The 24,063-nt window shown below is 39.3% G+C and overlaps 1 protein-coding gene across 2 annotated transcripts in view; it reads left to right on the top strand.

Moving 5' to 3' along the window:
- The first annotated feature begins 3,223 nt into the window (after positions 1 to 3,223).
- Positions 3,224 to 24,063, top strand: part of ITGB1 (integrin subunit beta 1) — a 45,597-nt gene continuing 24,757 nt past the window's right edge. The window contains exons 1-3 of one of the 2 annotated variants that reach the window (XM_016197158.2): positions 3,224 to 3,244; positions 18,539 to 18,605; positions 23,399 to 23,484. In XM_016197158.2, coding sequence (XP_016052644.1) covers positions 18,539 to 18,605; positions 23,399 to 23,484 — 153 coding nt within the window. In that variant the 5' untranslated portion in view covers positions 3,224 to 3,244. Of the gene's footprint in view, positions 3,245 to 18,538; positions 18,606 to 23,398; positions 23,485 to 24,063 lie in introns of those variants that run through there. The other variant, XM_087823872.1, reaches the window with a different exon arrangement.

Here is a 24,063-nt window from a genome sequence, read left to right as displayed (position 1 = left end):
AATTTTTTTACTTTCTTTAAATTGAATTTATTGGGGTGACATTGGTTAATAAAATTATACAGGTTTTTGGTATACAATTCTATAATACATCATCTGTATGTTGTATTGACTTGTGTTTACCATCCCAAGTCAAGTCTCCCTCCGTCGCCATTTATCCTCTCGTTACATTCTTCTACTTCCTTTTATGCCCTCTTTCCTCTGGCAATCACCACAGTGTTGTCTATGCCCATAAGTCTTTTTTTTTTTTTTTTTCTTAATCCCTTTACCCTTCTCAGGCAGCCCCCAACCCCCTTCCCTCTGACCACTGTGAGTCTGTTCTCTGTATCTATGAGTCTGTCTTCACTTTGTTAGTTCATTTTGTTCATTAGATTCCACATATAAGTGAATTCATGTGGTATTTGTCTTTCTCTGACTGGCTTACTTCACTTAGCATGATACTCTCCAGGTATCATGCTGTTGCAAAATGTAAGATTTCTTTATTTTTCACAGCTTATAGTAGTATTCCATTGTGTAAATGTACCACGGTTTTTTTATCCACTCATCTACTGATGGGCACTTGGGCAGCTTCCAAATTTTGTCTATTGTAAATAACACCGCAATGAACATAGGGGTGCATGTATTTTTCAAATTATTGTTTTGGGTTTCTTTGGATATATTCCCAGAAGTGTAATTTCTGGTGTTATACCCAGGTTACACGAGACTAATTCATACAGAGACCAAATTGAGTGTTTGGAGATTTATTTAGCCGGCAGCTACGAGCGGGCTCATGCCCTAAACAAACTTGCAGTCCCGAACAGTCTTTGCAGGGAGACTATAACGGCATAAACCACATTCTTGGTTGGGAGGGGGTATGCAGGTGCAAGCTAGTGAAGCAGTATACAGAAGCTAAGATAAGCATTAATCAACCTTCTTTGGTTAGCTATTCTCTGGAATTTTGTGTGTTGCAATCTTTTACACAGCACCAATAAAGGAGAAGAGGTCATTGTTTCTACGTAATAAATTTTGTTGCTCTTATCTATCTTAAAGTAGCTGTTGTCAAGGCTGAAATGGGAGTGCTATACTTTACTGGGTCATGAGGGAGTTCCAGTTTTAATTTTTTTGAGGTAACTGCATACTTTTTTCCCACAATGGCTGCACTAGTCTGCATTCCCACCAACAGTGTCTGAGGGGTCCCTTTTCCCCACATTCCCTACACCACTTGTTTATTGATTTACTGATGATAGCTATTCTGTTTTTGTTTTTTGTTTTTAAATATATCTTTATTGATTTCAGAGAGAGGAAAGGAAAAGGAGAGAGAGAGATAGAAACATCAATGATGAGAGAGTCATTGATCAGCTAGCCTGCAACCCAGGCATGTGCCCTGACTGGGAATTGAACCCCGATGGCCTGGAACCCAGGTCCATGCTCAACCGCTGAGCCACGCCTGGCTGGGCAATGATAGCTATTCTGAAAGGTGTGAGGCAGTATCTCACTGTGGTTTTAATTTGCATTTCTTTGATGATTAGTGACATTGAGCATCTTTTCATATGTCTATTGGCCATATGTCTGCCCAATTTGGAGAAGTTTCTATTCAGGTCTTTTGCCCATTTCTTAATTGGTTTGGGTTCTTCTGGTGTTGAGTTTTTTAAGTTCCTTATAAATTTTGGATATTATTCCCTTATCAGATGTATTGACTAATATGTTCTCCCATTCAGTGGGCTCTTTTCATATTGTTGATGGTTTCCTTTGCTGTGCAAACAAAGGAAAGTTCGACCTAATCCGGTTTGTTTTTCTTTTGTTTCCCTTGATGGAGGAGATATATCAGAAAAGAATATTGCTACCAGAAATGACTTTTAAAATCAACAATGTTGAGGTCTGGTGGCAGCTTTACCATTGGGATATTAATATGATGACATTATGTAGCCTCTTAAGCTTGGTCATCCATGAAGGAAGTGGGGAAAATCATGCTCATTTCTTAGAGGTGTTCAGAGATTATCTAACCAACGGATTTGATTTCACTAGTGAGCAATGTGCAAATGTTCCACAGGTGGGATTAGTTTATTTTCTTGTGTCTAAGATTGGCAGCCAAATGGGGATCCCAGCTTCTACTCTTGGGCATTTGAACCACTACTTTTCAGTTTCACAGACCTCATAATTTGAGCTCTGTTCCCAACAGTGTGCTGCAGCTTGCCAGCAGCATATTCTGAATTAACTAGGTTTCGGTATGATGGTGGTTGGTACAGGTTTCACTCCTCTTATCAAAATGTGCCCAGCCATTCTCATAAAGAATGTTACCCTTCCCTTTTAAATGTTCCTTCTCCAGCCCCTACATCCACTACTAAAAAAAGTGAGGATAAACACAAACTCTATTCTTAAGGGTGAAACTTCCTTCTCAACCCTGTTTCCCATAAATGGGCTGCCAGATTAATCTAAAAAGAGCAGCTGCTGCCCAACTTAGCAGTTTTTCTCTAAAACGAATTTCCTCCTCTGCATCTTTCTTGGCACCCATCTCCTTTCCAAGCATTCCGTTCTCACAGACACAAATCAATAAAACGATCACTCTGGAAAAACCATATTGGCTTAGCTAACTTCCTTCCAAAAGGGAAACCCTTGGGCTCCACGAAGCACTGCAGGATAGGGGACCATCTAGATGTTCCTGGAACTCAGGGCGCTCCCGGGGCAGCCCTAGGCAAAAGGGACCGTTGGCTGCACAGACCCGCGGGAGAGCCGCGTCTCCTCTCCGCTCCGGGAGGGCAGTAAGGCTCTCCAGAGCCTTGGGCACCCCCGACACCCCGCTCCTCCGGCAGCAGAGGAAACCGAGGGACCGCGCAAGCTGCGGCGGAGTCCGGGCCGCTCCCCGCCCTAGGGCCGCTCCCGACCAGCGCGGGGCCTTTCCCTGGACCTCGCGCTTCCTGCCGCCTCCTCCGCGCGCCGCCTCCCGCCCGGGGCGCGGCTGACGCGGCCGCGAGGAATGCGTTTCCGGAGGGAGGGGACGCGGCGGCAGCCGGACGAGCGGGCGGGGCGCTGGGGAGGCAGGGCCGAGGGGGTCGTTTCTGGCCCCGGAGCGGCTCGGGCCGCGAGTCTCCGCCTCCCGCCCCCGAGGAGGAGGAGGCGAAGGAGGAGGAGGAGGAAGAGGAGCAGCAGGAGCCGCCGCCCTCCGCGGCCGAGACCCAGAGGCAGCGCCAGACTGTGGGAGAGGCTGAGCGGGAGCCGCGGAGAAGCAGGCCCGAGCCGAGCGCGCGGGGCTGGACGCCGCCCGGAGAAGGTAGGGGCCTGGGGTGGGCGGCGGCCTCCGGCTCCGGTGCGCCGGCGCACCTCGGGTGTCCTGCGGAGGCCCAGCAGTGGCCTTTGTGATGGACGGCGGGGCCGGGTGGTTACCGCGACCGGAGCGGAAGTGCGGGCCTCCCGCGTCCTCTCGGACTTTCTCCGCCGCCCCCACTTCCCGGCCGCGCGAGAGCGCTGAGCCCGTCCCGCCGCCATCCGAGGGCAGGGTCAGCGGCATGGACACGGTCACTTCGGGCCTTTGGGGGTTGCTTGCGGAGTACCCGGACGCCACACCGGCCACTCTGACTCCTGCCATTCCGAGCGGTCGTCGCGGGACGCGTGGCCCGGGCTCTGGTGAACTAGGGGCCTCGGGCGGAGTGCTTTTCATCGGCCGACTGGGCGTGTGCTGGTGAGGGAGCGAGTGGAGGCCGCTTCAGCGCTCACTGGGTTGCTGGCACTCTGACCCGTCCGGACCCCGTCTTTGCTCCGGTCTGTGGTCGACTGCTTTTCCTTTGCGCAGCCTTAGTTCAGTGGTTAGCTTCCACGATAGGGGAATTGTTCAGCCTTTCTGGGTGCAGCGCCTGTGGCAGCCCTCCGCTTGGACCGGGTGAGTGGGCTGGGTCCGGCCGGAGAGGGCCCGGAGGGCCGCGGGGGAAGGCGCAGTGTGGGCGCACGGGCTTCCCGTTTTTCGCTGAGTATGTGTGAAAGCCGCGCTGGATTGTCTGTCGAATGCCTCGGGCTCGGTGGCGGGCGCCGGCCGAGGCCCGACCGAGCGCGTTCTTGCTGGGCGGCCCCCGGCTCTCCTCGTGATTTAATGCCTGAGGCGGCCCTAACCCAGTATACTACGTCTCGTTTCTTGTGCTTCGTAATGATAAGTGGTGTTTTAAACAGTACAAGTATATTATGCCCAAGCAGTTTTTATTTTATCCAGTTTGTGCTTTTGAGTCAAAACCTAGCACTAATTGGTGTGATCACTGGTAAAGGACACTTTTCAGCTTCCGTTTCCTCATCTCTAAAATGGGAACAAAAATACCTACACTAATAATAAAAGTAATAATTACGATAATAACGACAGTGAGGGCCATGCTTAGCTCAGTGTACATAATATATGTATTTTCTTATTTAATCCTGGAACCCATCTAATGAGGTAGGTGCTGTTTTATCCGCATTTTACAAATGGACTGAGGCACAGGGAGCATGAGTAATTTGCATGTGGTCTTCCAGCTAGAGTGGAGAAACAATGGGGCCTAGTTCCAGAGCCCTTGTTTGAATCACAGGTTACAGTATAGTTGTGAAAATCAGATGTAAAATGTTAAACACGTTGAGTAGATGCTCAAAAGTTGACTCCCTTTCATCCCTTCTTGGTATATTAAAAAGATTTTTAAAACTCTCAGAATGTAATTTATAACCTTAGGAGTAAGGTTTCTTTGAGTCTGCATACCACATAGCTATTTAGGTGCATAGAATTGCTTGGCTGTTTTTGACTGTTTTGATGGCACAGAAATAACGTGCTAAGTGAATTTTGATTAGACATCTTTCTTGAACTGCATATAGCCTTTATAATAGATTGCACAATTGACTACTTTTAGGAATGATTAAGAAATTTTAATTGGAAGTTACCTGGTCTACATTTGTGGACATCGAGGTCCAGAGGGGACAAGGACTCATCTAAGAGTCCCACTATAATGTTCATATTTTCAAATAATGTTGGTTCATTGACCAATATTAAATGAGTGACTGAAGATGATGTGATAAAGAGAAAAGAGATGAAATAAAGTGGTATTTTGATTACAGGCATTTGAGGAGAACGTCATTTTACTTATTCTAAAGTTCAGTTTAAAATGGAAGATGTTATTAGAATAGTAGTTTTAAAGACGGGATGTGGTTAATACTTCTGTAAATAGAAAGCAAATAAATTCTGACTTAAGTCATCTATGTTGACTTCACAGACCTCAGTTTTTAACTTTTTATAATGTTGATTCTTTTAAAAAGAGTAAGTTGTATGTTAAGTTTATTTTGTAATCTCCCTCAGCTTTCTGCACATGAAAAGTATAGAATCAAGAATATTGAAAATCACTGGATTTAGTAATTTTTAAAAGCTTCTTAACTTTCTGGTCACTAATCAAAATCTGCCCTCATTTACCCTCACTGAATGAATACTTAGTTCTATATTGGTGTCAATAAATTCCTAATTCTTGTAGTGACTCTGGGGATGGAGATCTGGTCACTTTATAAAATGAAAATTAATCAAATAGTTTAATATCCTGCTGGTTTTCATGGAATGCTTGCCACTTAATATCTTTATTATTTGGCTTCTTGCCAAATAAAATGTGGCTCTTAGCCGGGGGAAGTAGTATAATATTCTATTTGAGGAAAACTTTAATGTCCTATAAGTGCACTGGTTTACTCTTAACTAGACTCCTGTAGTGATGGGACTAATTTAAACATGTAACTGCTAAAAGTTTCACCACTTTGTGGCCTGAGAATTTAAATTTCTGAATGGGTAACAAGCTGAACTTACCTGAGAGGATTCACATGGACTGTTGATGGGAAGTTAGGATCTGTCTTGTGGGTAACATCCTAGAGGATTATATTGTGCAAACATGTAAGTATCTCCTGGTATTAGTAGGTTTGTCCTGACTTTGGTTGTATATTGTGGGATTTTTGTCTTTTGTGTTATTGCAGAGGTGGGAGTCTTGGGTAGGGAGGATGCCTTGACAGGGATAAGGGTAGGGAAGAGTAAAGGGTCCTGAAATAGTAACAGGATCTATAGATGTAGAAAACTGAAAAATATTACAGTATGTACCTTCATTAAAGAAGATGCAGCCCATAAAACCCAGAACATTAGCAGCCTTAGAATATTTCAGTAGGTAGTGAAAAAAATGTGGTATCTCTTTCAGGAGCTGTGTGCAAAAGGAGCCAAACTGATAAATTTCTCATCTTTTTGAAGGTAGCTAATTCTAAGACTTTTATAGAGTTAAGTTTTAATAATAGAATAATAAAATGGAGGTTTTTAGAAGTCAGCTGCCTTTAAACTTTACTTTTTGTTTGTGGCTTTAGAAGATAAGGTTAACTATACAGTATTGAGCAGTATGTCAGAGCATGTGTATATCATCTCATCATGAAATATGTGTGTGGCTATGGCTTTTTGGAGTACAAGAACTACTGTATTTAGGAGGGAGAATTGATAAAATTTGGTATCTGAGGTAAGAGAGATGAGAGAAATCCAAGTGACACAGGTTTCTGGTTAGATGGTGCCATTGGCCAAGATAGGCAATATGACCACAACGGGGTGGGTGCTGGTTGACTGAGGGAGGGGAAGTGATAAATTTATAATGCTGAGGTTTTTTTTAAGGTGAGCATGTGACATACATAGGTAGAAATGTTTAGAGTGTAGAATGGTAAGCTAAAGAAAAAAAAAGTCTAGCCGGGATATATAGATTTGGGAATTCTTAGTCTATAAGTGCTAGATGAAGCAATAGGCTGCAGGTTAAAATACCAGTGGACACCATAGAATGGAAAGGGGCCAAGAAGAACCTGGGAACACTTAGCAGTTGAGGTCTGGGTAGGTGCAAAGGAGTTTAGAAAAGCGTTTTCTTTCCCCAGGTTCTAATTCCTTTGTGTGGCAGTTTAGCGAGTGACTTGGGTATTTGTGAGTTTTCCCTTTGATTGGCATGTATGAGGGAAAGACAGACTTATTAGTCTTTTGAGACAATTAGAGAAGCAGTTTGATGCAATCAAAGTTTCTCGATTGTGAAGGGGGAAACATGGGTTTCAGTGCAAGCTCTGCCATTGACTTTCTCTGTAACCTTAGTGGAAATACTTCACCTTCTAAGGCTTCAGTTTCTGCATTTACACCAGCAAGTAGTAGTCTCTACTTTCCCTCATTCTGTGAGTTGAGGGTAGCTGCTGCTTGACTGAGTCCTGCAGAGTGCAGCTCTTCTCTTTCTCCCATGAACAACCAGTTTTTTGTATCATCGCCATAGAGGGGGGAAGTGCTGTGCCAAGTTATCATTTAAAGGAATCCTGCCACCTTGGGCAGTGTGTCTCAGTTGGTTGAGCATTGTCCTGTACACCAAAAGGTGGTGGGTTCAAATCCCTGTCAGGGCACATACCCAGGTTGTGGGTTCCACCCCCAGTCCAGTTGCATGATGTTTCTCACATCCTTGTCTCTCTCTCTCTTCCTCTCTCTAAAATAGTTAACAAACAAATAAACAAAAACAAGCCTGCTACTGCTGACCAGCCAAATCTGTAGCTCTGTTGTACATTACATTTTAATCTGTATATTGAGTGCCAAGTTTCCTGAAAAATGCTGTGCTGAGTGGGTATAGAGCAAGAAGTTGACATGGACCTTGCTGTTGAGCATATTGTGGATTTGGGAGAAGTTGTGTTCAGTCTAGGCAAACATAATAAATACCAAATAATATTTTACTCAGTGCACCATACAAAATAATATTTTCTAATAGATTTTGAGAAAAAGATCAGCACTGGAGTAAGTGGTTTTGGAAGGTTTTATAGAGGAGCTTGCAATGTTATGAGCAAATATATGGATGACAGATGGGTGCTATATTCAAAAGACAGTGTAGTAAAGCAGAATCTAGTCTGGTTTAGCAAATATTGTTTGACTACTTTTAAAATTGAAGACCTGAATACTTTTAAAATTGATTTTTTGTAACTTTGTAGCATTTTAGATAATGCGTTTATACTTTTTGTGTAGAGTAAAAGGATTGTGTTGAATAAATCTGGGATTAGGATGCCAAAAAAAAAAAAAATTGAAGACCTGGATTCTTGCCTTCCAGTTCTAGTCTGGTGAGGTTCATAGACAGAAATACAATTAGTTATAATAGAAGTTCTATAATAGAATTAAAATAATACTTTATTATTGAGCGTTACTAAAGGTTTGTCATTCACTATGCTAGGCATTAGGAAGGTGATGTTTTGGGATCACAAAGAAAGGAGTAGTTAATTCTGCTTATTGTGGTTGGTGAAGAGATGAAGAGCCAAAATAAAGCCAGAAAGGTAGAAGAAAAATTAGGATTTAATTTTGTTGTAGGGAATGTAGTTTCAGTGAAGTGATGAGGAAAGTATTTACATGAAAAAATTTGGAGGAATGCACCGTTTGAAGTATGCTAGTCACATGTCAAGTGGTATGTTTATTGAATGAATATGTAAATGACTTAGCTTTCATACTCTGTGAAATTAGGAATAGTAATTTTTTAGCTCTCAAATATTGTTCAGTTTATGTATGATATATTTCATATGATTTCAGTGCTGCTTAAGAGGGGTGGTGGTGGGTCATATTTGATTATTGGAGGAAGAGGTTGTAGTTTGAAAAAGTGCACTTAATGTTATGCTATATTAGGAAAACACAGCAAAAAAAACCCACAGTAGGTTTTAAAAGACTGAGCAGTCTTTTATTAAGTAGTCACTCAGGTTCTTATGTTTAGAAGCCTGTGACCAGTGAGTGAATAGGAAACTAAGAAGGAAATTCAGTAATCAAGTAAACTGTGATCTGTACATTAGTATAAATATATGTGTTTCTCAGAGCTTTCACATTCATGGTCATATTTTATACTTATAACAGTTCCAAGGTAGATATTATGCCCAGCTTAGTGCTGAGTAAAATGAGAGAGTGATTTCTCCCTATGTTTAGTTGGTTTTAAAACATTTATTATACGTTTAAACCACATCTAGCACTGCTTTTTCTACTCCACTACAGGGCAGAGAGGAAAAGTGACAAATGATATGGTCACCATTTATTAAAGTTTTGATCAAATAAGAATTTTGGAGTGGTCTACCTAAAAAAGGTGGATAAAATTACATAATTTGGGAACATAGTCTATAGTTCTCCTTAATTGAAATTATGTGGAAGAAATCTTGTTTTCAAGTGCTTACTGATACCACTAATCAGAATGGATAACCTTTTTTGCTAGACCCATTAACAATTATTTTTGTAAACTTGCGTCAAAGTAAAATTTTCCAACTTTACAGTTACTGACTTTTTCTTTTCCCCTCATAGGGAAAGGCAACATCTATAGACATAGCAAAAGTATAAAGAAGGAACAGCTCACTAGGCTGGTTTGAAGAATATCAATTGCTTGGTAATGTCTTACTTTTGAGTGGAAGGAGGACCAGCCCTTAATAAAATCTTTTATAGCTTTGTTTAAAGTGTTTATTTTTCTGCTTGTATTTCAAGTCTGCCTTTCTGCAGTCTTGGAGTTTATTTTGTGCCCCTTCACCAATTTTTTTAATTTAATGCTTTTTTCCCCTTTACATAAGACTGTCCTTTTTCTGGGAGTGGTGGTGGTATACCAGTTGTCTATTTATTAGATAATCATTGATTGTATACAAATGTATCTAATTGTTTTGTATTATTTTGAATTCTGTGTGGCTTAAGCCTGCTCTTCTTGTCTTATTGATTCTGTTCCCTGTATTTGTAAGTTCTACAGAGGATTTCTGTGCAAATTTCCTTCCTTAGCTCTGTATACTTTTCCTCCAGTTTTGTGGTCTTACTGTTTTTTTTTGATCATATAAGATCTACTTGAGATTTCCTAAATTCCTTGAAGAACGTAATGGATTTATGTAGAAGATTCTTCACTTACTTTCATTTTTTGTCCTGTCAAAGTTTTTCCTAGTTAAGTTTTATGCCCTTCCCTCCCTGCACTTTCAGTTATCTTTGAAGCTTTTTATTTGCCAGTATGCAGCATATCCATTCTTTATCTTTCCCTTGCACTTGTGGTCTGGGTAGTGGGTGGTAATAATTGATCTTCCATATGCTCATTTTCCTGGAGAAGGTGGGTATTTTGTCTTCAGTCTGTTATTCTATAATTAAAGTGTGTGGTGGTGTTTTGAGCTGTTCTCAGGTTTCACATTATTTTGGGCACCTGTAGCTTTGGAGTCGAAAAACCTTTGTTGTTGGAGCTCATTAGTCTCAGGCTGATACTACCATTGGGTAAGAAGGGGTCTGCTCATAAAAAGCCTTTTTTCTTCTGGGTGGGAGTATTGAGTTTTAGGGTTTTCTAGTTCAGGGTACTGTTCTTTTTATCCACAGTGGATGGAAAAGTACTTCAAATGAGGTGTTAGTTGCATCTTTGCCTTGGAATACATCTTCTCTTTTCTGTTCTCTATTTCCCCCCCTCCTTCTTCATCCTTTCTGCTAAATTTTTGTTAATCATTAATTCTAATCTGTTATTTGGGCTGTAAACACCTCCATGGTCACCACCACATACCTTTTCCGGCCAGACAGGGGGCAAAAAGTTTGAGTTTTAATTGTTCTTCCTGTAAAGGGAAAGGTGCTCTCGCCCTGGATGAATTTGCCCTCAACTCTCACCCTCACATTTGATGGTATAGTTAGAGATCAGTAAGATTTCTCAGAGTTCCCTGTATCCCATCTCATTGCTTTCTGTGTGGGGGCAAGTGGGATGAAAGCAGATCCTCCAGCCCCAGGCACACCTTCAGATGACTGTAGCCCCAACTGCTGGCTTGACTGCAGCCTGGAAGAGACCCTGGGCCAGAACTACCAGCTGAGATACTCCTAGATTCTTGACTCTCAGGAACTACAAGATATAACAGATGTTGTTGTAAGCTGCTAAATTTAGGGGCAGTTTGTAACAGTAAATAACTAATGAGAGAGGCATTTTCCACAAAGTAAGAGAAATTAACAGTTGCACCTGATATGTGGCATCTAATGAACAAAATAAACAAAATAGAAACAAATTCATAGATAGAGAATAGACTGACAGATATCAGAAGGGAAGTGGTTGAGAGACTGGGTGAAAAAGGTGAAGGCATTAAACGGGAAAAAATACTGCATAGACACAGACAACATATGGTGATTACCAGAGGGAGAGGGTGATAATCCTACTTAGGTGTGGAACCTAAAATTCATGCCTAATTAATGCAATAATTAGCATTTGATTAAACATTATTATGTATTATAATAAGGTTGTGATAGTGTATCAAAATAAGTACTATATGAGTGGTAGTAATAATCCACATTGTCTGTTTATAATTATGATTGAAAAAAAGCTAAACATTTAAACAGTTACTGCCCAGCTGGGCATGGCTCAGCTGTTGAGCATAGACCTAGGATCCAGGCGATCGGGGTTCGATTCCCTGTCAGGGCACATGCCCCAGTTGTGGGCTTGATCAGTGACTCTCTCATCATTGATGTTTCTATCTTTCTCCCTCTCCTTTCCTCTCTCTGAAATCAATAAAGATATATTAAAAAAAGATAAACAGTTACTTCTTTATTCAGTTAAGTTGTTGTTGAACTCCAGCTATAATGTGTATTAATAATGATAACAAGCAGTACTTAGGCAGTACTTAAAATATGCCAGAAGTTGTTTTACATTTATTAACTTAATTAAACCTCACATAACCCTATAACTTAAGGAATGTTGTCTCCAGAGGAAAGTGAGGCACAGATTAAATAACTTGCCAGTATCACCTACCTAGTTAGTCATTGATCAGGGGTTTGAATTCAGGCATCTGGCTCCACAGTCTACACCAGTGATTTTCAACCTTTTTCTTCTCATGGCATACATAAACTAATTACTAAAATTCTGCAGAACACCAAAAAATATATTTTTTGCCGATCTGACCAAAAAAATAGATGTAATTTTGATTGATTCACACTGGACAGCTATTGTTGTGTTGGCTGTTTTTCATTTTTTTAATTTAACAATCTAAGGGAAAAGAGGTCAGTGCTCCTGACTTGTCAGTTATATTTTAAAAATTCTTGTGTCATGCCAGTTGAAATCACTGGTCTATACTTTTAACTCTGCCATGACAGTTGTGGGCACAACTCATTGCTTGCCCTTGTTAAGCTTACTGGGGTTTTTTTGCTGTTGTTTTTTGAGACCTCAGAATATTTCCAGTTATCTTTATAATTTCTTCATTTATTGAATATTAAGGTACCATGCTAGATAAGCAAAGATTGTTTATATTTGTTTTAATATATGTATATGTTTCTATGTGTGAATCACATGGTTTAAATCAACTTCCCAATTCTTCTCATCATTAGGGGCCTCAAGAGTTTATATGAATGATACTTCTCATACTCTAGTCTAGCAGTTTTCTTGACCTATTCAACTCCAGTGGCCTTTGAGTACTGTATTAGAAACCTAATCTGTCCTCACATCCTCTTGGCCTCCCCTATGATTCCAGCCACTGCTGTTGGGAACAGTTCTGTGACTCACTGCTCGCTGGGACTGCAACTTCCTTCCAGAGCCTCCATTATTTCAACCTCTGGGCCTAGTCTCTAGCAAGCTCTCTTGTCTGTGGCCTTTGGTAGCAGCATTCCAGGCAAATGGGCTGTAGTTCTTGGAAGTGCGGGGGAGCTAATGTCCCTTGGGACAAATTTATCATTGGGGACTGGAATTGACAAAATGCACTTCTGTGCGTTGACCCTCCTTTGGAAAGACTTTGTATACATTTCTCAAAACTTCCCAGCAAGATCAAGCCCCCCCTACACCCACTATAGTAAATGAAGTATTTTGCTGTTGGCTTTTCTCTTTTTCTTGGTTCACTCTCCTCAGCACCCCTTTCTTGGGGTCACCTTCCAAGTACACTGCTTGCCTGGACTCCTGTTCTTGTCTCAGGCTTCCCTTGGGGGAACAACCCTGGCTGCAACAAATACTCATAGCTATAGCCTCATTAGATCTTCTTACCCAAGACTATACTGGTCTGTGACATTTTAAGCCCGCTAGCGTATTTCACAGCTCTTCTCCCTCCTGTGTTTACTTTAGCCCCTTTTCTCTCACCTGCTTGGTGTAGTCTCTAGTCCTTGGATTTTGTCCTCTTCTTTGTTAACTTTTTGTCAGTCCCACTTTTTGGTGCACCCCCACCCCTTCTGCACTTGCTCTGTAAACCAACCAATGGGTTAATTCAGTGATTTCAAATTGGTATCTGAGAACCCATGGGAGGTAGTCTGGGTGATTTTGAGCATTTCTAGAAGATTTAAAAAAACAATTTTGTGCTTTTGTGCCAATAATTATAGTAGTCAACCAACATCTGGATTATACTGATTACTAGTTCAGTGTCTATGTGCTTGTATGTGTAAATTGATTTTGGTTTATAGTGTATAAGAACCTATATCTAGCTTTCAGTTGAAAATTGTTATCAGTAGGGTATCCACAGTAACTGTTTTCTATTAAAAGAGGATCTGCACATTCACTAATCTTAGAAACTCTTCTTTCCTCTGACAATGTCAGAGAAAAATACCATACAATATTTGAGCATTTACTTTGTGCCAAGCACTTCGAGGTGCTGTAAATGAACAAGACACACCAAGGCCCTGTCTTCTTGGAGCCTAGAACCCATCAGGGAACAGGTATTAACAGATATTAACAGGTAGTTTCAAGTGAAGTGGATGTTACAATTGTGCCTTTATAAATTAGGATGTCATTACCTGCTGGCCCCTCAGCATTGCTCTATAATCCTATTGGACTTTCCCCAGCCTCATCTCCTTTTCTCCCAGGGTGGCCCTTACTTCCTATTTCAGAAAAACCATAGGCTGTTATGCATGAATGCTCTCAGCTTCATACCCCCTACCCTGACTTAGAGAAAAGAGGCTGCACCTCTCTTTAGGGTAGTACACCCCCTAATGCTCTGGATGCCTTTCCTCTTTCCTCCAAAGTGGCCTGGGTCCGTCAGTTACCTTTCACTCTCTTTCCTGTGTCTTCATTTCTTCAGGTCTGCCTTCAGCTCTTTTCTCTTCCTAAGAATCTTCACAATCTCATTCACTTTCCTAATTTCAATTCCCACCTATATAGTGAGAGCTCCGAGTGTGTCTCCAACCCTGATGTATCTCCTGAGGACTAAAACCCTGTGTCTTAATTTACCAGTATCTTCCCTAGATTCACATAGGCATTTCACAGTCTACATTTCTAAAACAAAAGTTATAATTTTCTCCCTTAACTTCTTTCTTTGAAAGTGATGATTCCTTTTTTTTCCCCCAACAACCATCAGATCCTGCTGTTGCTACCTCCTAATCACTCATTTGTTTTCTTGTCCATTGTTCCTACCTGAATTCAGACTTTATCATTTCTTTCTTGGCAGTAAATTTTGTACTTTTCTTGTGGCTCCTCTCTTGTCATTCATCATCTACCTCACTAATTTTCTGCCAAATACATATTGTCATGTTACTACCCTGCCCCAATTTTTTAAATTTCCCTACTATATATAGAATAGAATCTAAACTCTTTTAGCATGGCTTTGAAGGCTTTCTGCAACCTATCTCTTCCTGCCTTGCTGATCTCAGTTTCTGTTATTTCACACTTATAATTTAAGCCTCAGAAATAGTTAAGTTTTATTTTAAGGTTCTTTTTGGCCTTTATGATACTTTAAGATTTTAACATAATTGATACTTATTGTAGAAAATTACAAGGATAAAATCACTCATTTCACCAACCAGATTTAACTACAGATAACATATAAATATGTTTTTTTCTGGTCTTTTTCCTCTAGAAATAGAAATAGTGAAGCAGTTCCATTTGGGAGGATGGGTAGTCTTATTTCTAAACGTGTTTAGAAATAAGATTGAAATATAATTCTTCTCAGGAATCCATGGCTGTGCATGTGCAAACCTTTTGCCTGGAAGATTTTTCCCCATTTGCCAACCCATTTCCTATATGTCTGTAATTCTGGCTGAAACATTGCCATCTCCATGAAGCCTCTGTATTTACCCAGGCAGGTTTTGGGTCCTCAGTGCACTTTGTTCTTATCTTCATTATAGAAACCATAACATCATGTTGATTGTTTGCATTTTTGTCTTTGAACTGAAAATTCCTTGAGATAGTGACCTTTGTATCTCCAGATAGGGCACAAAATGTACATAGTTGTCTGAGGAAGAACTTTTATAGAAACCAGTAGTCCAGGAGAATAGTGTGTTTGAAGGAACAATGGTGAAATGTATTAAATGTTGCTTTGTGTAATTTTTGTAGTTGGTAAGCTGCTGTATCTCCTCAAGTAAGAGCAGTTGTACATGCATGGTACCAAGTGGACACCAGTTATAGCAGAGGGAGTAGGAGATTATGAAATGGAGGTAGTGTAGAAAACCATTTCTAGACCTTTGATTATGAAGAGAATGCAAAAGATAGGATCAGGACAATACCTGAAGGCATCTCTTCTGGTTGGCCCCTAATATAAACTGTTCTCTGTGGAATGTTCTTGGTAGGAAACGCCTTAGTGCACCTTTTCTCAGTATAAGAATTCCTGGAAGCATAGTATAAGCCCCAGTTCCCGAGATCGTGGTTTTTAGGCATGGAGTGGGCACCCAGGTAAATCTGATGCAGTTGTTCCCTAGACTACACTTTGAGAAGTCCTGTCTTAGGAGGTTTGAAATACAGGAAGCTCTTGGTGTGTCCTTCCCCATACAGGTGTAGAAGTATCGGGTACCTTTAAAGACTGTCAGGATTGGGTGAGGAGGATGTTGAGTCTTCTCTGCTACTTCCTCTTCACTATCCAGCTCTCTGCTGCTGACTTTCCTGGTGGCCACTCTAACCATGCTTTCTTCTAAACCTTGTTCTCATAGCTCTTCTTTATTCTTAATTGCTGTCTATCTTCTCTGGCTTCTGTTTCCCTGACAGAAAGCCTGGTCGTTTACATCACCAGCCAGTGACTGTGCCTCTGTTTTTGCCAGTAGACTCACCAGTCTAGGAGAGCTGACATTTGTCTTTGAGCTGTTCCTGGCTGTTGTCCTTGTCTTCTCAGCTGTGCTTCAACACTTAAAGCCTTGCTTTGTCTGCTTCTGGGTTTGGAGCTCTTCCAGAGGCCTGAGGGTTTCAGAAGGCTGATCTTTGGCTTGACAAGGTTCATAGAAGGACAGTGGCATTTGAAGTAACATTTTAAAACTGCGTAACCTAAGAATGTTAGGAAACATTTTCTGTTACCTAATAACTTTATCTTAATGGTGATGCTCTGAATTATGTAATATTTTAAGAGGTTTCTCAAGGTAGTCTAGTGGTCCTTGAAATAGCCTGTGAAGTATCCCTAAGAAACACATATCAGTCCATATATGGCCTTTGTGCAGAAACTGCCCTTGATGCTCCATTTGTCACAGTCATGCATTTCCTTGGGAGTCTTAATGTTCCAGCTCCTTTTAGTCACAGCTTTGGAATTGATAACATTTGAGTTGCTTAGAATTATGCTCTTCATGGATTTATTACATATTGCACCTTTTAGGCCTTAAAAGCTGAACTGTTAGGAACTTTACACTTCTGTGACAGCTTTCTTGATCTTTTGAATGCAGCCACAGGGATATATAAGCAAAACTGGAAGCGCCTGGCATAACAGAACTTGGCTGACCTGAGCACAGTTGCAAAGTGGATGACAATGCATGTTGTTATCGCTTTTTTCCTGGGAAGCCAACAGAGAAAAGGGGAACAGCAGTTAACAGCAGAGGAAATGCAAGTATCTGGGGTGCTGTGAGACAACTTTGAAGCACTATCTGGGAGCTATGGGAATTGCATCCTAGAATGTAAGCTCTTGAAGATGGAGGTTTTTAAAAGAAATATGTTTGCCAAACGAAGGAAATTTACTAAGTGAACAATTCCACACATTTACCCTTCCATAATTGTTTTTTATTAAAAAAGCAAAAAGACTATACTAGTTTAAAAACAAATAAACCCATTGTCTATATTTTGCTTACAACACTTTGTCATTTCCAGATCTCTTTGGTTACTTTCTATACTGTTATTTTTGCATACCTGTCATCTTAATGTGTACCTTGCATCCAAAATTATTCTATAAACCTTCATTGATGTTACTTCATTTTATTATTCTTACAACTCTAATAGGTCCATTAAGTTGGTGCAGTTTTCCATTTCCCTATTTTTGGGTAGAGGATGTTTGCATTTTTACCTATTGTAAATATACAGGGTTGGGTAAAAGTAGACTTACAATTATGAGTATGGAAACACAGAGTTTATTCTTGTATTGTTATTTATTAATTATTGCTTTATTTTCCATACAAACAACTGTAAACCTTTCCTACCCCTGAGTTCTGTACTGATTGTGTATCTGTGTGTGTATCACCTTTTATATTTTTAATTATTTTCTTAGGATAAATTCCCAGTAGCTAGATTGCTAAATCAGAGGGTAGAAACATTTTTTTATGGTTTTTGATGTAGGTTGTTAAATAATTTCCCACCAAATTCTACTAGTTTACAGAGCCCTATCTGGTTACTCTCAATCTTCTGCAGTAAGTTTTGTTAGGTTTTAAAAGAAACAACACTTTTTTTTTTTTGCTTGCTAGTTTACTTTATATTGCTTTCATTTCTATTTATTGGATCACTAGTAAAGCTTTCCTTTTTTTGGTCTAGGTTTGTTTTTGTTTTATATTTGGGAGGGGCAGATATTTATGTATAATTATTTGACTGGCTGCTAGTCTAAGAGCATAAAGTAGTTAAGGGATAGGGTCAGTGACCCATGGCTATAGCCATCTTTGACAAACTCTGGAAAGTTATAGATTAATATAGTGAAAACTTCAGTTCACAGAAAACAGTTATGTATATATAATGGTTTGAGCTATTCTGCTTAATATACAGAATATTACTTAATTCTTCTTTAGAAATTCTAGAAGACTTACTCAAGCCTCTTTTAGGTTTCTTATGGCCTTCCCCACCTCCCTTTTTGGGGGTCTAGTTTCTAGATCTAGAAATTGTAGGGAATTAAACTGAATATTTTGCCAATTCCATGTATAAAAGTTGATTTTCTTAAAAAAAGAAAAAGAGAGAAATAATTATAAAAGATCAAACTCAAAAGTTGAGTTAGGGCCTTGTATGGGGGGAATTGGTCTTAGCCTGAGGAAAAATAAAAACTATTGGAAAATTGTGAGAGGACATTGCAATCAGGATTTTGACAAGTTCACTCAAACAACATTCAATATTGACCCATCTGAGGCATCTGGATATGCCTGTTTGGTTCCCTAGGAGCCACTGACAGTAATAGAGATAGATATTTCATGGGACAAAGACTGTTAATACCTTTTGTGGTGTTAGGGAATGCCTGACACTGTTATCCTTCTTTGAAGCACTGTTAGTTAAGTGTTAAAATGTGTTTGATTTGGAGAACAGCAAGAATGGATTCTGGGGATCTGGTACGAAAGTTACTTTAGTTAATGTAGGTGAAAGATGAGATACTTGGAGAGGAAAGGTGGGTATTGGGGTGTGGAGAAAGGTCGGAGAAAAAATGGTTTGATATTATGTTTATAAAATCAACAGAAGATAAGGTGGGAGGCAATGTTTTATGTATTTTGTTATTTTTTTAATATAATGTACATTTTGTATTTCAGATGAATTTACACCCAATTTTCTGGATTGGACTGATCAGTTCAGTTTGCTATGTGTTTGGCCAAGCAGGTAAAAAAAAATTCCTATTTGCCTTTTCATTTCAATATCTTGTATTGCTTTTTGACCAGTTAGGTTCCAGGAAAACCTAAATCAGATCATGCTGATCCATCTGAAAGCCCTGCAATAACCTCACTCAGAGTAAAGACAAGATCCTTACAGTGGCCTGCAAGGCTCTTCAGCAGGTGCCCCTCATCTCCGGCACCCATAATGATGATAGGCATGTGGGCCAATGAAATGTTAAAATGATAGGATACAATACAGTGCTGAAAGACCTTTCCAAGTAAAGGCATGTAATATATTTAGAAGAAAAGAAAGTAAAAGTGTAGAATGGTGGATTATAAACTGTCCCATTATGATCTAAAAAATGAAATCAGGAACAATTGACTCTCTAGAACATGTTCCTGCTCTTTGATCAAAAAGCCTTACAAGATAACAGCCTCTGGGTGCTTTGAATCTTTGCCTAATCTGCTTCTGGACCCAGGGCTTGGAAAAGCAGACCTTGGTGCGCATCTTGGAAGTGTCCAAACGCACCCAGCCCCACCAGAGGGAACCACAGGCTGTGGAGTGCAGAAAGCTTCAAACAGGGTACTCAAGGCTAGTCACAAGCAGTGTCTGATATTGGCCTCCACTAGAGACTGCCCAAAAGACTGGGAGTCCTAGCAGATCTATCTAATACATAGAAATAAATCCAAACAGGCAGCCAAAATGGGGAGGAGACAAAATACAAGCCCCAAATGAAAGAGCAAAAGAATTCTCCAGAAGAGCTAGATGTAATGGAGATAAGCAGTTTATCAGATACAGAGTTCAGAATACTGATCATAGGGATGCTTAATAGCATAAGAAAAGAAATGGAAACTATGAAGTAAATTAAGAATGACATAGTAGAAATAAAAAAAAGTTGAAAGGAATAAACAGCAGATTAGAGGAAGCTGAGGATCAGATCAGTGAATTAGAAGACAGGGTAGAAAAAAAATCACTCAATCAGAGAACCAAAAAAAAAACACAAAAAACAGGAGGACAGTCTAAGGGAACTGTGGGACAACATGAAATGTAACAATATTCATATCATAGGAGTGCCACAAGATCTAGAAAGTAAGCAACAGAGATAACCTGTTTGAAGGAAAAATGGCAGAAAACTTCCCTAACCTGGTCAAGGAAAAAGTCACACAAGTTTAGGAGGCACAGAGTCCCAAGCAAGAAAAACCCAAAGAGGTCCACACCCAGACACATCATAATTAAAATGCCAAAAATTCAAGACAAAGAATTGTAAAGGCAGCAAGAGAAAAGCAATTTGTTACCTACAAAGGAGCTCCCAAAAGTCTGTCAGCTGATTTCTCATTGGATACTCTACAGGCCAGAAGGGAATGGCATGAAGTATTCAAGGTAATGCAAAACAAGGATCTGAAACCAAGAATACTCTATCCAGCAAGGCTATCATTCAAAATAGATGGTGAAATAAAGAGCTTCCCAGATAAAAGGCTAAAGAAGTTTCTCACCACCAAAAAAGCATTGTAAGAAATATTAAAAGGACTGCTGTAATAAGTTGAAATAGAACAAAAACATAGGCATAAAGAAATAAAATGGCAATAAATAAGTACCCATCAATAATAACCTTAAATGTAAATGGATTAAATGCTCCAGTCAGAGGACATAGGGTACCTGAATGGATAAGAAGATAAGACCCAAATATATGCTGTCTACAAGAGACCCACTGTCAGGAACCAGCCTGAAAGACGAACAAACCTGAGTTCGAGCGGTGGGAATTAAAGGGACAAACACAGTTATGGGATCAGGAGGGCTGCCCTCCAATGAAGTGTAGCACCAAATGTCTGCAAAGCCTTTATTATATAGTGAGTAACAAACAATTAATAATGAGGTGAGGGTGATACAAAGTAGTTCCTTCAAGGCTGCATGAACGCTCTTTCAGAGTAAACACCCTGCCTTCTGCATGAGCCCAGACCTTGGTAATTATCTTTATTTCGGCTCCTAACGGGAACTTGTGGGGAGGGTTGAGTCCTTGGCTCCAGAGCCTCAGGCTATGTGGACCATGTCCAGACACGTATCGGGCTCTCAATATCAAGGGTCATTGTGGGGAGGGTCGAGTCCCTGACTCCAGACCCTCAGGTGGCGTGGACCATGTCCAGACATGTCACTGGCTCCCAACAACCCACCTCAGAACAAAAGAATCATACAACCTGAGAAAAAAACCAAAAAACTTCTGGAGGACTTTAAAGGAGAGATGGACAACAATATAATCACAGTAGGGGACTTAAACACACCACTGACTACTGGATAGATATTCCAGGCAAAAATCAACAAGGAAACAGTGATTCTAAATGACACACTAAATCAGATGGATTTGTCATTTACAGAACATTCCACCCCAAACCTGCGGATTAGGCATTCTCCTCAAGTGCACATGGGACATTCTCAAAGATAGACCCCATGTTAGGACACAAAACAAGTCTCTACAAGTTCAAGAAGAATTGAAATCATACCAAAGATACTTGGTATGGAATGCTATGCAGCTGTAAAAACGAAGGAATCCTTACTCTTTGAGACAGCATGGTGGGGACCTGGAGAATGTTATGCTAAGCGAAGTAAGCCAGTTAGAGAAAGACTCATTCATATGTGGAATCTAATGAACAAAATAAATCCAGAGACATAGAAGCACAGGAGGGATCTCAGAGGGAAAGCGGGGATGAGTGGATGAATGGGAAGAGATTAACCTAAGAACCTATGTATATGTGTGTGTGTGTGTGTGTGTGTGTGTGTTTGTGCATATATATATATATGCACAAACACACACAGCCATGGACACAGACAATAGTGTGGTGAAGGGGGAAGGGATCAATGGGGGAAAAAGGACCTTTGTAATACTTTAAACAATAAAGATAATTTTTATTTTATTTAAAAAATTTTTAACACTTTATTAAATGTTTTGGGGTGACAGTGGTTAATATGAACATACAGGTTTCAGGTGTGCATTTCTATGTTATAAGATCTGTATATTGCTCTGTGTTCCTACCACCCAAAGTCATATCTTTTCCCGTCACTGTATATTAAGACCCCCTTCACCCCCACTCCCCACCCTCTTCCTTGTGGCAACCACCACACTGCTGTTTGTGTTCAGGAGTTTCAGAATAAAGAGAAATTAAAGAAAAAAAAAAAGTCTTGCAAAAATGTTGGCATCGTTAGAAGAGGAATGAAAAATCAAGTAAAAAATGTATTTCACCCTTTTATGAACCTTGGTACATTCATACCTGAGGTAATAGAATGCCCAGTTCTATTCTCCAAATCTAAAAAAATGCACTGCACAGGGCAATTATTTGATCTCATGATAGGAAGGACTTACACAACACACAAAAATGAAGAAAGAAATCATAAAGGAAATATTGATAAATTGGAATTGCATAAAACCAACAACAACATAAAAATCCCCAAATATCTATATGTTGTAACAACATCAACAGTAAGAAACTAAACAAGGGTTTAATTTTCTTATCATGTATAGAGATCCAATTAAAACAGATGAACATAATAGAAAAATTTGCAAAAGACAAAACAAAATATACAGATGATATGCTCAGTAAAAATACGGGAAAACGAAACCTTAAATAATTGAAAATTGAATTGATAGTCCAATTTATACTTGTTTAATGAGTAAATATTTATATTAAAAAAGTACTTAGTGCTGTTGAAGGTGTGATGAAATGGTATTTGTATATTGCCTATGGGAATAATAATTCTGGGTAGAAACTGATGTGTATTGAGAATTTTAAAAACATTAATCTTCAACTCATTTTTTAAATCTATGATAAAGAAATAGAATTTTACGTTATAAGAATGGTCATCTAAGTGGGTGCATTTATGTATATGTATGTGTATATGTGTGTTTTGGGGGTTTGTGTGTGTATTTGAGCAAGCATGTGTATACTGCACACATGCAATTGAACACAGTTTGTTTAACACTAAATAGGATGTGATATAATGAAATATGCAATTATTAAAAACCATAGTTTTGAAGAATTTATAATGAAACAGGGTAAAGTGTAAAAAGTAGTATACAAAATGTATATCTTCAATTTTTTTAAAATAATGTCTGTATATTCATGCTTCCTTGCTATTTTTTTTAATCTATCTGTATAAAAGAAATACTGGAAAGAAATATACAAATTATTAATAGTAGTTACCTCTTACAAGCAGATGGTGGGTGAATTTTAGTTTTTTCTTTATATTTTTATGTATTTTTCAAATTTTCTATAATGAACATAATCAGAAAAGACACATTGGAGACAGTCCATATTAGCGCTTACCACATGAAAGGCACCCTGATACTTAGGCAGATTCAAAGAATTATAAGACATACTTTGAACACAGAGCTTAAAAATCATGGGATTGTGGCTTGGGTGAATGTGGACTTTTCAAATATTTAACTTAATAAAAATGAGGGGAAAACTGCTTAGGATGCTTACAGGGTATGGTTTTGGTAGTGTGACTTAAAAGAAATAATACTTTGCCCAGTTGTAAGAAAAGTGACAGTTATGACCAACTTTATAGATCTGAAATTATGTCTTTGACAAAAAGGATAAATGTACATTACTAATGGTACCTAGTCTTTGTTATAGAAGACAAGAAAGATAACTGTCTTTTTATGGTTCTGTGTCAGGGTAATCCAGAGTCTTCTCTCTTTAGGGCTTCTTTGGGGCATGTCTAGATCTTAGTATTCGTATTTAACGTTCATATATATTGGCATTATCTGTCATTGTGATCCTGCTCTATTTTTTTTTTTTTCCTGACAGATGAAAATAGATGTTTAAAAGCAAACGCCAAATCATGTGGAGAATGTATACAAGCAGGGCCAAATTGTGGATGGTGTACAAATTCAGTAAGTAAGATTGCACAAGTTCTTTCCATCTATTCTCTAGTCATTTAGTGTTGCACAAACCTGTATCCTTGGGAAGAGCTAGATAGGAATTTTCACTTAAATCAATGTTTGTTGAATAAGAGCCAACTCTGTGTACAGTATAGTGTGATGGTCTAAAGCTGTGCTGTTCAACACAGTAGCCTCTGAGCACATGTGGCTTGAGCACTTGAAGTATGGGTAGTCCAAATTGAGAATTACTGTAAGCCTCAAATAAATACCAAAGTTCAAAGACTTAATGATTTAAAAAAATATATATTGAAATGCTAATATTTTATATATATTGTTAAAATTAATTTCTCATTTCTTTTAATATAATTACTAGACAATTTAAGAATACATATGTAGCTCACTTTTGTGGAACGTATTATATTTTCTTTGGACAGCTTCCCCCAAAACTAGCCATTTAATTTCACTATTTTAGGTTTTTCCCTTTTATTGATGGGAGAGGTATAAATTAACCTTTCTAATTATATTTGAGTTAAGCTAATATGGAATTGATTTGCATCCTAATTAATTTGCAACCCATTGAGGCTAAGGTTT

This window comes from Miniopterus natalensis, chromosome 1, assembly GCF_054644295.1.
Source record: "Miniopterus natalensis isolate mMinNat1 chromosome 1, mMinNat1.hap1, whole genome shotgun sequence".
Classification (NCBI taxonomy): domain Eukaryota; kingdom Metazoa; phylum Chordata; class Mammalia; order Chiroptera; family Miniopteridae; genus Miniopterus; species Miniopterus natalensis.
This window is presented reverse-complemented; position numbering and strand designations above follow the sequence as displayed.